Genomic DNA, 21,229 nt, shown 5'->3' on the forward strand with positions numbered 1-21,229 from the left:
GTCAAATGTCATATTAATAATGTTCTTTCATTTTACATTGCAGCATTGTGAGAATTCATCGTGATGATAAAGGGGGTGCGTATGTATATAATCCTTCATTCAAAAAGCGTATCAACGTTTGTGAAAACCACGATGATCAGAATACGACCGATTATCACGATTGTGAAAACTAATATAAATCCGTCCCGCTTTTGTTCGCCGTGTATGTTATCCGGATACTAAATCTTGCATCGATCGATAGACTATTATTCAACCGAATGCCGAATAACTCATTTATTGAAAAAAAAAAAGAAAAAAAAAGGAAGCGGGCTCGTGCGGCCCTTTCGGTCGGGCCCTCGATCGCTTTATCGATTTTCCGACAATCGGAACGCAGTCCGATAAAAGAAACTAATCAAGAGACCGATAGTATCAGATACGGGCGATATCGCGTCGCGCAGCTCGATCGAGAGCGTAAACGGCGTTAAGTGACGTGTTTCGCACCGATTGTGCGGTGTAAAAGGCGACGGGCGTGATTGGCAATTACGTCGTGCGGAAGAATAAGAAAAGAAAAAAAAAAAAAAAAAGATCGGCGCAACCCAGCCGAGATCACGTAGTCGTCAGCGTCGCCGCGGATCGCTAGCGCGAGCGCGAGAACCCGCATGCAAATTGGGGCTTAATTTGTTCGTTAGCGCGCTTAGCTCGCCGAAGAAAAGTTAAATTGAACTAGCGGAAATTCCGCGGCCAACTCCGCCGGCGATCTACCATCTACGTACGAGCCTTCAAATCTGTGCGCGTATTCCACAAAACATATTACATTGCACTTGACGAAACGAGGAAAATTTTTTCTTCTATCTATACCTATTCAAAGAATGAATCTATTCCGAGTTATAAGATACTAAGGGAGATATCAACGATAGCATCACTATCGGAATACCGATACTTTTATTTGAATTTTGACACTTTAGTTTGCTTTTACCGTGTGTGCATGTGTGTATGTGCGTGTATGTGTATTGTGTAACACCGCGTTATATTTTTATGGTGTCGATATTTTATCAACATCGTAGTATTTGTATCACGTTTCACGAACGACACTTTATCTTCTGCTTCGAGCAAATATGAATTATTAATATTGCCAGTGTGTAAAAAAAAAAAGAAGTAATTGTATCTCGTGTCGATCTTTATGGATCATCGCTTATCTGTACGTTGAATTAGAAATCAACTCTCTCGATCTTACACTTTCCACCTCTTCCTGATATATGTATTATGTATGCACAGGGAGTAGGACTACCTACAATTCTCCGCGAATTTTATAGCCGCTTCCAGTTTTTCTCTCTCAACTATACGTAAAGAGGAAACCCTCTTAAGCGAAGTGGGTGGTAATATATACGCGCGCCGGAGTCCTAGGAATGTTTTAGGTCGAAAAATAATTAAACACCGCGAAGGAAATTTTCACGGAGAGCGCGGAGCGGTATTTCCGCGGGGTATAACAGTCTCGGGCGCGAAATGAGAAAATGCTGGGTGTCCCCCCGGGTGCAGGGACCGCGCGGTGTGCATTAAGATACACCTCGTATAACGTCCAACGTTCTCTCTCCACGTAACCCCACAAAGCGCCCGCCCGCCCTCTCCTACGTACGCTCAAAGAAAACCTTCGATACGAGAGAAACGATCGCGTTGCACAATACGGCGAAAGCAATTATTTCCACCGCGTTCGCTCGTGAACGGAAAAGCAAGCAACGCCGCCGCGCCAAACGAGAGTAGCAAGCGAGATGACGCGACGACCGTGACGCGATTTCGCCCGCGCTCACATTGCTGTTACCTTTGTGCATACACCCGAATTTCGGGGCAAACGTAATACAGGTTCACGCGCTTTTAACCGTTTGGCATATGTCGCTGTGCGTTACGTTATGAATACACATGGCGCGTATGCATCGTTTTGCAGAAAGAACGGCATAAAAATCATCAAAAACGACTAATTGCGACGCTCGAAAATTTTTAACTGACACAATACGCGATATAATTCCTCAAAAGCTCAATAAATGATATCAAAAAGATAATCCGATATTAATCAATTTATCGGTAACAGAATTCTTTCTAAAAGTATGTTACAATTATTATTAAAATGAAATTAATCAAAAAATGACAAAATAAAAATAATCGAAAGATTATTATTATTATTTGTTGCGCAAAAAATCGTAATTTTATGTTTTGTATTTATATCGTGGAAAGATTTTAAGTTAACTAATTTTAAGCTAACTAACTTAATTTTTCTGACATTATTTCTGTAATACAGATATGTTTTATAAACTCTTAATAACACGAAATTATCGACGATAAGATCTCATTTTTCCAATATATTGTTAATAGAATTATCTTTAAACGTTGGAATTTTCAGCTATTAATATTATATAACGAAATTGCTATTAAAGATTTCTCGAATAGTATTTTCTCTTTTATGTCATTTAATTTTGTGTCATTTAATTTCTTGTTGTTTATACGTCCAGTTCTATGTCCACCACACTTCGTGATACACTCAAATTTCGTGCAATCTTGTTTTTTTATATAGAAGGAAATATCATTATAGATTGCTATCAACGTAACAATTTAGCCCATTTGAATAAGAATATTAATCAGTTCAATTCTTTAGTAAAAAAAAGAAATGACACGAAATTTTCATGGAATACTAATTTCATCATAATATCTCGACATTTCCATATTATGTAAAATACATGTTTCTAGTACAAACCGGTTCATTCAGAACCATTATCTTATTACTATCAGTATTAAATTACCATATTCAATGGCACGTTCAGTACAGAGCCGTGTCCGGATTACATCGGACGTTTCTAAGCCATGTCAGTTTGAATTTGCAAGTGAAAAATTTTTACAATTGAGAATAACGCGACTACGGAATTTGCGAATTGTGAACTGTAAATTATTGCGTTCTCGCCCGGAGAGGGATTGAATTACAGTATAATAATACGCACAAAAGCTGAAATAGGGAAGAGAGGGAGGAGGAGAGTGAAAATCATTAAATTCGTTGAAAACCACAATGAAATGTATCGATTAATTCTTGTCCCATTTTACGATCACTTCTCCACGGAAACTAGGCAACGCGCAAGGATCGCCGCGTTTAACCGTGACGCAATGCCATTTAATTATCATTCATTACCTGCATTATCTACTAATTACGTGAACGCGAATGTAGAAATCGTTCCCAACGGTGTGCGCGACGCGAAAGGTCAAGCGAAAAATCATGTGAAATTCTGTATGTACATATATATATATATATATATATCTTTTTAATTCTGAATGCATACGTACGTTTTCACAAGAAATACTCAAATAACATAGCCGCTCGTGAGTGAAAAGGAATTGTCGCGGAATAACCGTGAACATATACATTCTGTTTAAACGTGCGCGATTTCATGGCTGCGTTGCCTCGGATCGTAGCTTTTTCAATTTTCTCCGCGGCAAACAACTGAAATAACCAATTTTGCGACACCAGTCCATCACAATCTTTTAACCGTTTTCCGAAAGCAGCGATAGAATATATAGTATAAGCACTTATAGGTGAATGTACTTATACACACGCATATATAGAAACGTGAATAGGTATTTAAACGATAAAATATTTAAATGGCAATAAATATATAATCCGGTAAAATTAGTTTACCGCGCTAAATTATTCACCCTTTTCTTCAAATAATTAATTATATTAGCGAGCAAAAAAGAATTTGTGATAAAAATAGTACTGAATACAGTAGAATAAAATATGGATTGTAAAAAAGATATAAGATATATATTATATAATATTAAAGTTATAGCTGGAAATATGCTATTCTTCAAGATTTAGGATTTTGCGTGATAATTATATGTATACTCACATCGTATTGATGTGCAAATTGATTATGATTCAATACACATATAAGTGTAAAAAAAAATCAAAATTAATAAAACTAAAAATCTTACGCCGCTTTATTGCGACAGTTCGTTTTGTAGTATAAAAATTTTCCAATATACCATAACTTTTTTTAAAGCAATATATGTTTTTTTAGATATGTTTTTTTAGAATTGTTCCTTCGATAAATAATAGAGGAAAGTCCCCTATTATGAGATACCACATCTATTTTGCGTGATTGCCGGAAGTTTATGCATTTGAAAAATGTAGTAGGCGAGTGCATCACGCACGATGAAATAATAAATTTTCCACTAAATAGGTTTTACCCTAAGGGCAATAGTACATGATGGAACCAACAGATAGAACTTATTAGTTTAGCAGAAACCTCTACGAGCCTATCTCATAATAAGGGACTTTACTGTGTAGCGAAATAGATAGAAAATAAATTTCATATTTCTGAATCACAAATCTATTCACGTTCTAACTATTTTACATTCCAAATTGGAAATGTTCATCGTTTTAAGTTTAAGTTTGCGAAGAGATAATAAAAATTCCGGGAGTAACATTCCGCTGTAAATGATTCTTCAATTAACTTTTACGGATTTCCTGCGACAATTTTACTAGGATCGACTGTAAAGAACAGCGAGTAATTTACGACTTAATTATCGAATCTACTTAAGGTGACAGATGAAAGGAATGAATGGCCAATTAAAATTCGCTTTAAGAATGTTGCTTTTGATATAATCTTTCCTTGTAAAATTCTGTATAGTATTCTCGTTAACTTACTCTCTTCACTAAACTCATACTTCGCTAAACTTAAACTCAAAGCGCAGTCCAGAGTATATTTTAAAGATAAAGAGACTATTAAAATTAAATCATCAAATCCGTGGCCTATTTATATATAAGCCAAATAAATTTATTTTATGCAAAATTAATTGTTGAATTTGAAGAAAGTTCTAAGTTTGTATTTCGATCAATTAATTTCGCGTTTCTGTCGTTCGCGCAGCGACAGGAGATGCACATATGAAAACCTTAATTTGATCTATACTCTCTAGATCTGAATCAGTGACTATTCACTGATTCACAGTACTATTCACTGATTCTGATTTAGAGAGAGATAATAATAATAATAATAATAATCTATAGATAATAATATATAATTACTATTACGTAATAATAACAGTAATAATTATTTTATTTACAATGACTCATCTGAGCAATAACGTCGAGAATAGCATGCTATATAGAGCTGAGCTAGATGAATATTGCATCTCGTGGCAAAGTACGGCCAAATTTCCATTGCCGATCGTATTAAAAACAAAAAAATCGAAGTAGTTTCAAACTCACGACACAATCGGATCCTCCCTCCCGCAAACGCGCGAATTCGGGACTGAGGGAAAAAGCGCTTTCGACGGCCACCGACGCGACGTTGCAGTTCCCGTAGGTACGGCTTTTAGTTTACGTTCGTGCTAATGGTTTATTGACGCGACCGACGCGTCCAAGTTCCGACGTTTCTCCGCGGTTGTAAGAAGATTACAACGTAACTTCGCCCCAAGTCGGCGGGGCACGTCATCTACGTGCGCTTCTCTCCATCGACTTCGCCCGCGCGCAACGATCGTGGTACGCAACGGTTGACGCAATCTCGTTACGTCGGTGGAAACAATTCGAGGCATTTCGTATCTCCGGAATGAGAGAAACCCGCTACCCGTGTCTGTCTGTCTGTTTGCCTGTCGGAACATCCAGTTTACAGCGGGATCGAAATTAAATGTGTTTATCATCCGCCAGTGCGCGAGGGGAAGAGCGAAAATCACGTTTCCGCAACGAAATTATTAACGGAAAGCGTGTCGTTAAACTGACGTCGCGCGAAATCCATTTGTTGAAATTATCTTTCCTCGATATCGCCCCGCCTTTCGCAGCACGGAATGCGGCGGCGCGGGGGAGAGACTCGGTTAAGAATCTTCGTGATGTTCCATTTTATCATATTAATGAAACGTCGCGGAGTAAGTCGCTGAAAAATTCCGCACGCAGCCGAGGTATTACCCGAAGAGACAGAGGGGAAGAGGAGAGAAAAAGAGTATTACCTCCGACTTCATCGTTTCACTTCGACAATTCGGGAAAAAAAATCAATTTTCCAGGATATCGCGCGCGCTCCCCTTCTAGCAGTATCATTTGTTGTCCTCGCGCATCGATCGCGCGAAGATGCCCCGCGGTTTCTCTCGGAGCATCTTTTTGAGTTCCTCCCGCGCTCATTCCGAAGACGCGATTTATCAATGTGGAAGACAGCGATCTCGGGTTTCCATTTAATCACACGCGAGTTGTACAACGCTGCACGCGCCATTTTTCTTATCCCGTACGAAGACGCATACTTCCCTATTACCGTCAATTCGCTTTTGAAGAAACGCGTTTCTCTTCTTGGATTAAGTGAACAACGTCCGCCGACTTTTAGTTAAATGTCAGTCAGGCTTGCGAATGCGTGCAGCCGTGAAACAGAGGGGAACGTATTAAACGTATATGAATTCCACTTGCTCGCAGAAAAATTCTTAACGCTCCACGTGAGTTAATGCATAAATAAATTATGAGTTCCCTTGCGGTATAAATGTTCATTTATACATTCTCAGATCGTTATGCGACGCATGCTTCCGATGACAAATAAAATTACTGCTTTTCCAATCGCGCGCACATATATACGCATGTATATTCGCCTATTTACTATTTATGATATACACCTGCTTTGCAGACGTTTGCAGACATATATCGTAAATAGTACGATTATATATTCATGAGTGATACAAATCGGATTGGATTATTAGATCCTAACTGTAGCTCATTTGGTTATAAATTTTTGATAAATACTCAAACCGAATCATCCTAGGTATTAATATAAACGTTCTTCAAAAATGTATTTGAAATCATAAGATAAAATAAATTATTTTCAAATTAAATGTTACGATTAAATTATTTATTAAATGTCTTTTCTAATTAAATTTGTCTTGAACGCGCATCTCTATTTATTATTTTTAATACATATCTCTCAATTTCTTATCCATATTATATTATATATTATATTATATGTTATATTATAATAATATTATGTGTTTAAAATTCTTTGAATAATTATTCATAAAACGCTTGTAATTCAACAATGAGAACGCTACCATTATGCCAAGTCGGGACGAAGCAAAGTTTCAACGCTTTTTTAGCCAGCATTTCACCCGATGCGAAAAATTAATTTCGAAAAATGTCGACCGCGGCCAGGAACGCTGTCTTCGCACGGTGCGGTGTATACGTACTTCCTACTGTTCGTACTCACCTACTTCACTGATGGCCCATCGCCACGACGACTTCCCGAGGGGCCGCATCGTCGGTCCGGGAAGTCGGACGGTCGGCGTCGAGTAGTAAACGGATCCCTCTTCCTCCGGTTTCTTCTACGGTGCGCGCGAATACCCCAACCACCAGATGCTTGCCGCGGACGAAGCTACAGGCTGCCGCCGAGACCGCGAACGATCCGCACGCGCGATCTCACTCACACCATCGTAACCATATACGTATGTTCGTACTTCGTACTCCGTATATCGCGCGCGCGCTCGCGCACACACTACGCGCCAATAGGGACGAGACGAGGGCGTGGGGAGCGGAGGGCGAGGCGGCTTGAAGTTAGCAAGGTGAAGCTCGACTTAGAACCGCGCCGTTACACCGTCGTCATCGCGGACTTTTCCTTCCTCTCCAGGAGCGAGTTGCATCACCGCTTCTACAAAGTCACCGAACGGTGAATCGTCCTGTATATATACGTGCGCGCGCGGACGCGCTCCCGGCCGAGTTCCCTTCTTCCTTTAGCCTGTTCAAGGGCAGACGCGTTGCGTAGTAAAAAAAAAAAAAGGACGATTCCCCCTATGTGGTACGCAGTTTCGAGTTTCGACCAGTGTTTTTCAACCGACGGCGCACGGCGACGCGTTTCTTTCGTCAAAATTATTCTACCTTCCCGGTAGCCTCGACATTCGATGAATTTTAATTTTAATTTCAATCTTACTACTTACAAATTGGAGAGTCAAAACAGATATTCATCCGCGCGTTTATTTAATCCGATAATTACTTCGCCATACAGAATACGCGATACACCGAAGTGTCCGCTAAATATTCTCGAACCATCTCTCGCTTTCTCAGTCTTGAGATAAAAAAAAAAAGAAGCAATTTGTTTCTAAAAGAAAAGAATTGAGAAAATTAAGTTTGCCGGAGCTCGAATCCGAAAAAGGAATTGAAAAACCTCGGCTTCGTAATTTCCGAGGGAAGTCAGCGAGAAGTTGGAGCGCGGCCGAAGATCGAGTTGCAGCGAAATTTCGTAATCGAGAGCGAGTCTGACGCGAATTTCAGACGGTTAGACCGGCCGATTGATTCCCCGCGCGATATTCACCGGCGCGAATCGAAAATTTACGATTAGAAATCGACCGCTTGCGCGCGGATATGAATTGCGAATTTGGCGTCCGGCCAAGCCGATAATCGTGAATCGATCTCTTCCGCGAGTTACTCACGGAACAGATTGCGAAATCCTTATGCGCGCGCGCGCGCGCGCGCGCGATGTTTTTTCCGTGATATATCCGATAAACTGCGTGAAAAAATGCGTCGCCGTGAAATGAAACGACGAAGTTACTTCCAAGACGAATTATCGAGGCACGGCGCGTTTGCGATCAACCGCTCGTAATCGATCACGAGATCGCGAATAAAAGAGAAACAAACGGGATTGAAAAGATAGAAAGCGTTCTCGAGCAGAACCTCCGAGATTCCGTCACTGAACTTTGCGGAGAATCCGGACCGCGTCCGAACTTCAAAATGGAGAATCCGTCGCCGCACAAAGGCGAATTTCTCGCGTCTTTACCGCGTAACTTCACGTTGAACGACCGCGAGATCGACACTCTCGGACACGGCGCGTCACCAATAAACCACAAATAAAAACTCCAAGCGGAACGACCAAAAAAAAAAGGACATATACGTCACGAAAATACGAACGCAACGCAAACACGTATACACACAGCACGTACCGCCTGTTCTCCGAAGAGGTTATCGCCGCTGTTACCGGTGCAGCTGTAGTCCTACGCGTCCCGTCGCCTCGTAACGTTTCAATCCCCAAACTGACCGGGCGATCGAATCAGATCCGGCGTAAACACGCGAGATCCCCGTGGCCGAGAATCCCCTCGTCGGAGCCGTTACCGTTACCTCGCTCGAGCGCGACGTCACCTCGACGGCGTCTCGCGCGCAACTGCAAGCAGTGCAGGCGCCGCTCGTGGGATCGGAACTCCCCCGATCGGCGGCTTCCCTGAACTCGCCTCAGCCTTTTTCTCCCGATTTTCTCTCGGAACGCGCGCGCGGGGCCGGCAAAGACGCAGTAAACTCGGCAAGGTGAGAGATCGCTCGATCTCGCGCGCGCCCGTGTCGACGACTCGCTCTCCTCTCCTCTTTGGGACGAGCGGATTTCGCAACGACGCGAAAACCGGCAGGGGACGAGCGACGAGCTCGCGGAAAGAAGCGAGTGAAAGCGCGCGGGGCGAAGTGACTCACTCCGACGAGGTCTCACGCATGACTGTACGACACGCCGCGCGCCCAGCGCGCCTGTCGTTCTTCACCGGCTTCACCCTCGTCGTCACGGACGGCTGGCGAGAGGCCTACGAGGGCTACGAATCCCCCCCGAACTTAACGCACCACTGCCGAGGGCTCCCGGCGTTAAGGGCTGCCAGGAAGGGAGGAGAGCGGTTTCGATGACTAAAGAGCAGCAGGACGTGGCGTCGTTCGGACCAGTGTTTCTCAATGCGCGCGGCCGTTCGTTACTGGAAAATCCCCGTATATACTCGGTATATACCGACGCAACGACGGAGTGGCTTCTACGCACTTTGTTACGATATTGATGTCGCTTTTTGCGCGACGACATGTCGCGCCACGGATGTAATGAATTTATTTTTTTCAGGATATCCCTGAATGAGCCTAGATAACAAATATTCGTTATTTCTGGGATTTATTTAGGTTTATTATGCTTAGAAAGTAAATTATTTTATTATCAGCGATTGTGGCGGACTAATTACTGTATGCAGAATGTTCGTTTCGCGTGTAATTAATTGTTAACCGATAATTTTGCTCTTTTGCGAAGGTTAATCCCTTCGAATATCGATACTTTCTGTTTTAGGATTATTTCGATATTACTATGTGCTCTCAGACTGGCGACTAAATCTCTAGATCATTCCAAAATAAAGGTCCTAATAAATAAATATTCATTATTTCTGGGATTTATTTAGATTTAGAGTGCTTAGAAAACAAATGATTATCACGCGATTTATTGACCAATGGTTTGTTTCGCGTATAATTTAGGGCCACTTCGACCAAGCTCTGATTAATTTAATCGTTGATTAGTCCATTGGAAATGACCAATTGCATTTTCTCATTAAGCAGATTGACAAATGTGATTGGTTCATTTCCAATGGACTAATCAACGATTAAGTTAATCGGAGCTTGGTCGAAGTGGCCCTTTTTTAGTTGTTAACCGATAATTTTGATATTTCGCGAAAGTGTTAATCCCTTCGAATCGTAATATTCCCCATTTTAGGATTATATTGCTGTTCTTATTTTGCCTTACTGTTAAATCAGACACTGGCGACTAAATCTCTGGATTTAATCCCAAAATAATGGAAATGGAAACGGTAAAATATGTTTCTAAATTCGCGTCCGACACACAAGTCGCACTTTTTACGCATATCGAATGAGATATGTTTACCGACCGATTTTGTAAACGCAATATAGGACCGTTATTGCCGCGTTGTTGACAGCCAACAACGATCCTGCAATAAACGAAATTCGAAACAGAAGTGTTCATAAAATCGAGGGGCGGATTTATATTCACAACAGTTTTTTGTTTATTTTGTTTCCCGAGATATAGAGAGTATGATATGCACAGGGTGTTCCGTAAATATACAACTAGAGGCGATAAAGATAAATTTGGATTAGAAATCTTCAGCGTGAATGGCGGAAAAGAAAGCCGGAGTTCCGTGTTCGTTACATCTTGCAACTGTATTCATCTCTTAAGGACTGACAGAAACTGAAACTCTGAGGAAACGGTAAACTCACGTCTGACAAGTTTCGCGAGCGGTTTTTTTTCCAAGGGAATTTTAATGACTCGCATTTTATTTCGTTTTTCGTCTATGAAAACCGTGAAATTATTGTATAATTAATGACAGAGCGTGAATCATTTCCACGGCGATAATATCTGTCATACACGATTTAATGTAGCAATTAATTTCGGAAATGTTTTCATAAATCTTCCGCGAAATTCATAACGGATAATAATACGCGCTTATACATCACCCTAACGGTATGACAATTTAAAATCTATCTAAAGGGATCTATCTGCGATCTTGGTTTGCCGCGCATTAATTAAAATCCGGGTGCCCGGACTCGCGTTTCTGACAAGCCAATTGAAATTTCGTGGCGGTATAGCTGAGGTAGCGGGAAAATTTTAATTTTCCACGAAACTTTTCAGATGTATGCAAAGTGGCGCGAGATGTAAAGTTCAGCAAGTTTTCATTTATCCGTGAAAATGGATTTCAAGGATGGCACCGCCATCCCGCGAATGTGGGTTCACAGTATACTCGCTTTCGCGCCCGCAAATTGAAAGTTAGCTTATGAAAAAGGAGGAAAGAGAGAGTGAGACCGCGCGCGCTGGACTTGGGGAGATCCCAGCGGGATAAATAGACCCCCCCAGGGATAAATTATCCGTTTGTTTTGCCTCGTTAGGCAAAAATTGTTACTTATTTTAAGGGCAATCGTTCCATCGTTAACCCCGATTGTTTTCCTATTCGTTTTCAACAACGAGATGTTAGGTGCAGGGTGGTCCATTCGCTTCTTGCATCCTGAGTGTCTCTCCGCCGTTCATAAATTCGCCAGAAAATACTTTGAAACGATTTTTAAAACGTTTTCGTTTCATTTAAAACGTTTCGTGCGAGTCCAAAACTGAGGCGGACGTTCGGGAGAAACGCGAACGAACTGATTTTACTTTCGTAATTTAATAATTTTGAATTGTACTTTATTATATGAATATAAATTATATTATTTAAATTAAATTGAAACTGAAATCAAACGAGTTTAACGATGAATTAAGTTATATTACTTACATGCGTATATATAAAATAGAAATAGAATATATAAAAATAATAAAATGTAATTATTTTTTTCCGATAATCTGTCACTATTTTGTCGTAAAAGACGAAATTATTGTAAATAGTAATTAATCATAAGCTATATATTTGTATGCTTCAATATTAATACAACGTTATTTGCGTTATATTGCAAAATGCGAGCTTTTGCGAGCTGTAACAAGCGCTTTTACCCTTCCGGGTGTTCTCTTCACTACCCAGTTATAATCCAGACATTATTGCATTTCCAGCAGAGCTCAGAATGCAAGAGACGGCTTTTTATTTAACGTTTCACATCGCGCGGTGATTTATGACGCTGCTAGAAACAAAAAGCGATCACCTGCGGATAAAAAAAAGGCAGTTGAAATGAATTACCTTTTGGATAAACTTCAAACAAACGTCCAACTATTCCGCGTAGCGGAACGACTGCCAGGAGAGAACGGCCTTTCGCGAGTGTCACGCGGTCGGACAATGTATAATATCAAATTAATTCTTTCGCTGCCGTTTCGTCTAATTTTGTCGCTCGCCGCGGATTGCATCGTCGACGTTAAAGCGTACGGGGAATAGGCGTTCCCGTTTGCGTTGGAAAGTGACGGCGAACGTATATAAAGGCTGCAGGCGCGGTAAGTCCGAGGAAGCGGGTCGAGAGCAACTTTGCACACAGTGTACCGTACTTTCCGCGATTTTCTCGAATTGGAATTGGCAATGAAGCTACCCCCGGCACCACGAGGTGGCCGAAGTTAGCTTCCGTGGAGATGAAACGACGTGTAATTAATCCTCCAAACGGGTGGTAGAGTAACCGTCTCTCGAAAGAGAAGCGGTCGGGTGGTGTGCACGGCCGCGGACGAGGGACGCTAATAATATTGCAATATCGGAAAGGTTTTTACGATTCGACGTGATTTTTACTTCGTTGAAAGTGCCGCTAAAAAGTCAAATTAAAAAATTTTTAAATGCCGGAAATGAAAACCGACTCGGGATTTCCGATCGGTAATGAAAAACGGACGTTGTTTATATTGATTTTCGCAGGGACGCGCGATCAGAGAGATGTCGATATCGCCCGTTAGATTCGGCTATAGGTGGATGAACGTGCGCGAATCGATAAGTTCCATTTCCCCGGATAGAAATTCGTATAAATGACGATCGAGACGCGGTCTCCCGAGCGCGGTCTCCCGAGATTCGGAGAAATCCCGATTTGAAAAAAAAATAAATAAATAAAAATAGATAAGTAAAATCGGCTCTGGAAAGTGCGACGTCGCGCTCTAAGTCGCGAGGTGATGTCGCGTATCGCGACCGTTCTGCCGATTTTACTCAGGTACGACACGTTCTTCCATGATTTATAAAGTACAGATGGAAGCAGAATTTACAGCCGCGCTGCGGCTTTTCCTACGAGCCGCCGCGTGTCGACGTCATATAGTGTTGCCGTATGTCATCGTATTTTATTATGTCGTTAATAATAATTGTGGAAAGTGCAACTGATGTATGTACATGTTTACTTATGTATGTATATATATTACGGATGTATTTTGACAGAACAGAAGGTAAACAGACATGTAGGTACTAGAGAGCAGAGTGATTAAAAAGGTAATGGATCTTAATTGGACGACATTGACATTTTTCTAGAAATAACAAAATCGATTTCTCTTTCAAATATCTCGTGCAAATTCAATCTGAAATTCGCATTCGGAGATATTTTGACGTTAATTATATCGTTGCCTAGATTCTTTTGCGAACTTTTATCGAGTCAAATCGAATAATGAATGTTTTAACAATATATTGTCACTATTACATTCAATAATAATAATTAAATTATTATTAATAACATTATTATTACGTTAACAACTCTATATACGCCCTTTTAAAATTATGTTAGCGCAAACACTTCAATTGTTTACGCGATTTGTTACGCATCAAAACACTTGACATCAATATACAAGTAACCGGTTAATGTAATTAGCTAGTTAACAGTTCGGTTACGCGCTTACAGGTTTATTAGGGGAAACATGTCGATTGTTTACGAATCGGTTACATCCATCAAAACACTCGACATTAATACATGAGCGTAACTTTCTGTTAAAGACGATCGATCACGCGGTGATATTCGATCATCGTGACTTCGTTTCTTTTTTTTCTTCTCTTTTTACTTGTTCGGAGATCATATATTCTTTGGTGTATGACGAGCCGAAATAGGGACGCTTCCACAGGGACTTTCCTTAGAGGGCTTCGCACAGAGGCATGAATAATACATCCTTTTGGGGGGGGGGGGATACGTTGGCTTTACTACTCGTTCCCTGCTGACTTTAATGTTTTTCGGGCGGGAAGGGGGTTCTCTTTTTACGAGCCAATAACGAGGAGTTCGAGCAAGATCGATACGAGAACTCTACGTCCTTTGTGTAATTGCGAAGTGTAATTTATTTACAGTACAGCCGGGGTGCACCTTCCTCGCGCGTCGCGTATTACGACGTATTACTCTCCCGCATGTATACGTATGTGTTTAATATCAATCTCGCTTCTTGATTAAATACCCCATCGACCGCAATAGCGCGGATATTGCTCGCGGCTAGTCCGCCGGGTGGAAAAACACCTGCGAAATTATCACGTCGTGTTTTTTTTTCTCCGAATCGCTCGATTTCATCTCGCGTTAATAAACTGTACACTGCAAATTTGTATTAATCACCAGTCGCCGATCGATATTCCCCCCGTTCGGTCGGCTTAAATACCGTCAGTAATTCCCCCTACGTTAATAAGAGGCTGGAAATGAAGCTGCATACACTGGAAATTACGCGGAAATTCAGAAATTGCAGAGTTACCTATAGGGGGACAGATGTCGTGACTCTATGCTCTTTTAATTTTAGATTCGTGAACCAATTTAATTTTGCTGTAAAAAGAGATCCGAGTGTATTGTTAAACGCGCACGAGAGAAACGAGGTCTTAAAAAATATCAATTTTTATTTTTAGAAAGAGATGCTTTTTATAACAATTAATAATTTAATCTATTTTTAGGAAGATTAACTTTTTTATATAATAATAACTTCTTTTGGTATCATCTTTTGGCTCGCGTTCCTTTGGTCTAAGAAGACGTCCGTATCCCCGTTGCTATCGACAATCTCCGTTGCCAACGACGCTCGTTATCAGTGTTTGCCCATTTGGAGGTCGAGCTTATCCATTTTCGGGGGTTCCGGAGCGGAAAGAGGAAGAACAAGGAGGCGCCGTTTCGTCGTTTCGCACATCTGGAACTTCCTCTTCCCGCGTGCCACGTGTCTCACCCCACGCGCCGTCACGGCCCTCCTGGAGCCTTCCTCACCTTCAGCAGTGTGAATTTCGGGGAGGGCGTCTTCTCGCCCTGGGTATATATTGAACCGGGGAGGGTAAAATGTGTGGATAGCAAAACGCGCTTTACGCGGCGGGGAAGCAGGAAAGAGGTGCGGGAGGAGGTGGAGGAGAGAAAAGGAAATAAGAATTCCCTGTCGGCACCGGGGCGGCTGCCCTCCCTCCGTTACCGCCGGATATTTCTTTCTCTGGCAGTCTGACAAGCGGAGAATTTTCATTCCGCGTGTGCGCACCGTACCTAAGGTAATATTCCTTCGCGGCACCGGCTACTCTCGCGATATTAATTCTTAATCTGTTATCCCGGCGAGATTCCCCGGCAGGTCGATTCTCGCGGCCAAGATTTTCTTCGCGCGGCGCGACACGGTCTATTAAATCACGTCAACCGCCGCGCGAGAATCGGCGACGGTGTCCTGGTTCTAATTGTAAGTATATTTGACGGGTGTCTTGGTGTATCTCGGTCACCATCGGAATGAACCGGATCGGTGTCGTAAATAATAATAACCTGGATGAAATGGCTATATCCTGTTTTATTCGGTTTTTGTCTTTCTTCTCTCTCTTTCTTCCTTCCTTTCTTTCTACGGATTAACTCGCGAAGATTACCACGCATGGTTTGCCGATCAATAATTTCTAGATAGATGGACAGTTATAAATTCTTGCCTCGCCTTTGGATGGACTTCTGTACGATACAGTGTTTTACATCACTCACTTTTGCAAATTTAATTTACATTGTCTTTTATATACTATCATTTACATGATTATGATCAATAATTTCTATTAAAAACTCGCAAAAAACTCGAACTACGATTTTTTTATATTAGTACACAAATTTCAAGACGCGTTTCTGACGATGGCGATATCGATCTCGTGAATAATCTTCAGGAGATATATTAAAAGAAGCGTATAAAAGAAAAACAGAGATTGTATAAAAGTTATTTTATAATACATTATACATGGAAAAAAGACGTCAAAATGTTATTTGTTTCAGCAGTTAGAAACACACTCGTTTACGAGCAGTGTGAGGTCTGTCGAGGGGCCTATTATTGCTTTATCAATACTTACTGCCTCTTGCTCTTGGCAGCGATTATTCCCCGTCAATCCAGCGGCACCAAGTGTCAAAGTTTATCGCGCGCAAAGAGTAACGTACTTCCCTGAAACCCCTCCTTCGACACACTTGTTGCTCAAATAGCGGATACCGGGAGACGTATCGTCGTCACCCACGTATTTACCGTACAAAAACCCACGTTAAGCTTATTGCCCCCATACACACACATACATACACGCACTTAGCATTCACAATGCAAATGCCCTCGTGATGTCGCGTGCTCGAAGTACGGAAAAAAAGGAAAAAAAACACGAGTGGAACTTATTCATGCGATTTTGAGGGTCGGAAAGTTTTTATCCACTTCCGCGACTGAGGTGCGCGTCGCTTTGAAGTAAAATTTCTTAACCACGCCTTTTAGAAGCTACAGGCCACTGAAATATAGGATCCCGAAGGAAACTTTTCGAGGAAGTGACTTACGGTCTTCACGGTAAAAACCGGAAGCGCATCAGATGCACGCTCTCCCGTTTTAATGACGCGTCCTTTGACGAATCCTACGCTCGGCTCCTACGTTCGCGAAAAATTTAACGAGAGGCTAATGTTTTAATATTCTACGTATCTACGTCAAGCGCTTTCATAATTAAGATGAGAGATACACATCACTCATATTCTGCATTTTCTCGAATCTTTTTTTTTTTTATTTAGAATCGTGAAAACTAGTCTATATATGTATACATATACATAAAAAAACTTCGTCCATTTTCACAAGGGTTTTAGACTATCCGGGCCCAGAGATGAGACATATATATTTCAAATTATAGGGCATCATGAAAGGATTGAAAATTTATAGGTGCTAATGGTCAAAATACCCGCCGGTCAATGTTAGAACTTCATCAATGTCGTGTAAAGTGTATTCATTTTGTTATCTATGCCTATATGATGTTTTTTTTCACGCTTGCATGACTCCCAGAATTCTTGTTTTTTTATCCCTTCCTAAAGATGTCTTTTTGCACCTCGCTTCAAGGCACCTCCTCGTAGTGACGGCGGTAACGAACAAATGTTGAATATTTTTCGATATATTGCTGTATAATGTCATTAGGAGGTCAGAATTGCTTCCAGCGAAATTTGAGAATTAAAAACTATTTCTTTCTTTAATACTACCATTATTATCTATAAAATTATATATGTTCGATGACTAAGCCTGGATTAATTCAAAATGAGCAAAGTTCTTTACGAAACGAATTTCTCGATGTAAAACATTACCGAGCAAACACCATTGTTGACGTATAAATACGGGTAATCGTATTCAAATGATTGTATTCGTGACGTATGAATATAAACCTTATCACGGTCGAGAGTATGGCAAACGCGCGACATGCAGACGTAAGTCAATATTAATTACGCGTCAGCATCTCTCAAACATCTCTCCGAAACCCGTCAAGTGTTTGACACACGGGTACACGTCCTAAATACGGTGGGAGCGCGGCATGCCCCATTATTTATCTAAAGCTCGTACGGCACATACGTTAACTTGATAAAGTAACCAAGTTAAATTACCGCGAGAGTGCCGCTAACTATTGATTTTCCGAAAATATCGCACTAAGACTTCGGAGTGGGAACGGAGTTTCCCCACTTGGTATTTATGCCCTTATCTTATCAATACCACGCGCGTGTATGGCGTATTCGTGAAACGCTTAGCTAAGGAGCGCTCGAGACTCCGGGATGAAGATAATGTTACCCCGCTGATGCCGGCTTCTCCAACCGTAAGACATCCGTGTGAGCGCAACTAATCCGACCTACATCCCCTTACCGGGTGTAATTTTACAATTCATTAATTTAGCGAGTTTGCTTTGCTGCTGGAATTAATTATTACGATTCGCGTCAAATTATTCAGACGCGGATGCCTACATCTGACGCTCCTGTTTGTCAGGCTAAATTTCATCCATGGATTATCTGAATTTGCGTTTTTCCAATGCTAAGATTTAGCTGTTAATTAACAAAAAAAGCATTAAATTTGTAAATATTAAATTAAATTCATAGATGTTGAATTACAGCTACTTCACATGTATAACAAAATTTAACAATGTATAGATTCACAATTCTATTTTATTTATCTTTTATTAATGACAACGAATTAGTCTATCAACTTTAGATTTCATAATCATGTTTAATTATCGCACTTAGATGGCTAGAAATGATAGGTAAGGTATATTCAATGTCGTATAATGTATTTATATATTATATCTATATATACACTTTGTTGTATAGTATGTAAATTATAATTAGACGATAACTTGTCTATTTCATCTGATACACCATATTACTACAGTTATATCCATTTATATTGTATTTGTACTCTTAATCATCAGGAATATTCTCTAGTCCCTAAGAAACAGAGCGATTAGACATAAATAAGTAAAAATCACTTACTCGTACTTATTCAAATTCATAAAACACTGTGGTTTACAAATATATTTATTAATAAATTACCTTGTGATTCCATGGGGAGTCACCTACGCGACAATCTCTGGTAAACATATTGCGATCCCATACATCTCTCAGGTCTCTACGCATCGGCTGGAAAGAAGTCAAAGAAATAATTCCCAATTCCGTGCAAACTAATTTATATCGCATGTTTCTTTCCAAAATTCGTTTCTCACGAATTTAGCCCTCGTCTAAAGAGTATCAGTCTAAAACATAGCAAACTATTCTCGTGAAGTAAGCGCGACAACAACAAAATTTGAATTTCAGCGAATTCTATAATTGCGTCAAAGTACGTGATGAATAAGTGCAACAATTTTCAATTCAATAAAAATAAATCTATTCAATAAAGTTCTTGATATCATGAATTAAGCTGTCATCAAGTTAATTAAATACATCTCATAATGAGATTAAATTTTTTTGTTTTGGTTTCTCTGAAAGCGAGGAGTGTCTTTAGCTCGTAGAAATTATTATTAACGCATTTACAAATAAACTTCAAGTTCCAAGCTCTGGGTATTATTTATATCCGGTTTTATTGGACTCTCCCGTAAAATTATATATATTGTTGCAATTCTTTTTAAACAAGAAAGGGATTTCTCCTCGTTTAGTTATCAACACGCCCGTAATTGTTGCAAGTTTACGATCGGGAGGTTATGTTACGCGAAATTGCGTACTTACGTTTCCGAGGAAGTATAGATTCGCGTAGTAGTTTCCCAATAGAGGAACTATTGGTATCAAGCCTATTATCAGCATCGGCGGAATTATCTCGTACCACATAGCTGTCGAATTTTCCCAAGCTGACGGTCGCAGAAAGTTTAATCCCTCTGTTACGGAGTCAGATGCAACGTAACCTAATAACCTGCGCGCAGGGGCGGCGCAGGCGCAGCTATAAACTCTCTCCCTCTCTCTCTCTCTCTCTCTATCTCTCTCTCTCTCTCTCTCTCTCTCTCTCTCTCTCTCTCTCTCTCTATACTTCAGCCAGAGAGAAGCCTTGAGACAAGCCATCCCGGCCTTTTTCGCGAGACTGCCAGTACATCTATTTTCGAAATTGGTACTACGTAGCCACGTTTATTTTCCGATACTGCCGATAAAACATCATTTTGGGGCACATCCGTGCTAAATCTGCAAATGTATTGTTTGTAATATACTACATTTGCAGATGTCGGCAGTGTCGGAAAGAGAAAAAAAAGTGAGAGGGCTATAATATTAGATATTTAACATACCTATAATATAAATATATAAAATAATAAATATATAAATATATAAGTTAATATTTATCGATACATGTAAGATATAAATATTCTCGATTGTAATTGGTTGAAGATCATATATTTATATCTTACATGTATCGATAAATATTAACTTATTTTATATATTTATATTATGTGTTAAATATCTAATAGCCCTCTCGCCCTCTCTCACTTTTTCTCTTCTTTCACTTTCACACTTCCCAGACAGCACAATGTGGTTTATTTCAAATAAAAGATATGTATCCTAATCAATTTAAAAATCCGAATACGACACAATAGGCTTTTACGGAAAATTTTGTAAGCAAAACGAATAATATTTGGAGAACAAGCAACAGAGAATGTTTTATAATTTTTAAGTATCTTGACAACGGTTTATCGTCTTTTATAGAATTTATGGTATGCGCGATCACCGCGCTGCAAGAATAACGATGGAAGGAATAAAAAAGCACATACAAATAAATTTGAAGCATTTGTAAACGTAACGAATTACGTGAACAAACGAATTATGTCTGTTTTTGAACGAAAAACAGAATTATATTCGTGGATGCACTTCAGCTATTCGCACTCTCGATATGCATACGCATTTTGAAAGCAAGCTCGCTCCCTTGTTCGCGATCGTTTACGATCGCGACAAGCAAAGTGCGAAACGTCAAACGCGCGGTCGTTCTCTTCAATCACTAAATTAATTATTAATTCCCGCACTTAACGAGAAATCCAAGCTATATTCATTAAAGCGTCTTCCTGCGCGATTCACTCCGATTCGAAGAAATCGAAATGAAGACCGGAAACGTGAATTCCGAGGTTATCGTTTCACTGTGACACGCGGAACAATAATTCTATTAAAATTCGGATACATCGCGCTTCGAAACACTTAATTTCTCATGTAAAATTCACTCACCGATCGTCGGGAGCACTGCAGGAGATCCATCAAATCACAGCCGGGAACGAGACGGGAGACACACGTAACGGAGTCCGTAGCACGGCATTCGGTTCGGCATTCATTTCGTCCAGCGACAGCATCCCACTCATTTCACTCGACACAAGAAGGAACGGAATATTCGGCGTACGTTCATTTTGCAACACTCCG

General features: G+C 40.5%; 1 protein-coding gene across 3 annotated transcripts in view; it reads right to left on the minus strand.

The window, feature by feature from the left end:
* Lapsyn (Leucine-rich repeat activity-regulated protein at synapses) overlaps positions 1–9,449 on the minus strand; it is a 77,304-nt gene extending 67,855 nt beyond the window's left edge. The window contains exons 1-2 of one of the 3 annotated variants that reach the window (XM_071797817.1): positions 9,086–9,449; positions 7,188–7,625 (exon numbers count right to left, since the gene is read on the minus strand). In XM_071797817.1, the coding sequence (XP_071653918.1) occupies positions 7,188–7,236 (49 nt within the window). In that variant the 5' untranslated portion in view covers positions 7,237–7,625; positions 9,086–9,449. Of the gene's footprint in view, positions 1–7,187; positions 7,713–8,910 lie in introns of all 3 variants that reach the window. The other 2 variants (XM_071797816.1, XM_071797814.1) reach the window with 2 other exon arrangements.
* Positions 9,450–21,229: the final 11,780 nt, after the last annotated feature.

The sequence above is a fragment of the Temnothorax longispinosus genome, chromosome 2 (genome assembly GCF_030848805.1).
Source record: "Temnothorax longispinosus isolate EJ_2023e chromosome 2, Tlon_JGU_v1, whole genome shotgun sequence".
Classification (NCBI taxonomy): domain Eukaryota; kingdom Metazoa; phylum Arthropoda; class Insecta; order Hymenoptera; family Formicidae; genus Temnothorax; species Temnothorax longispinosus.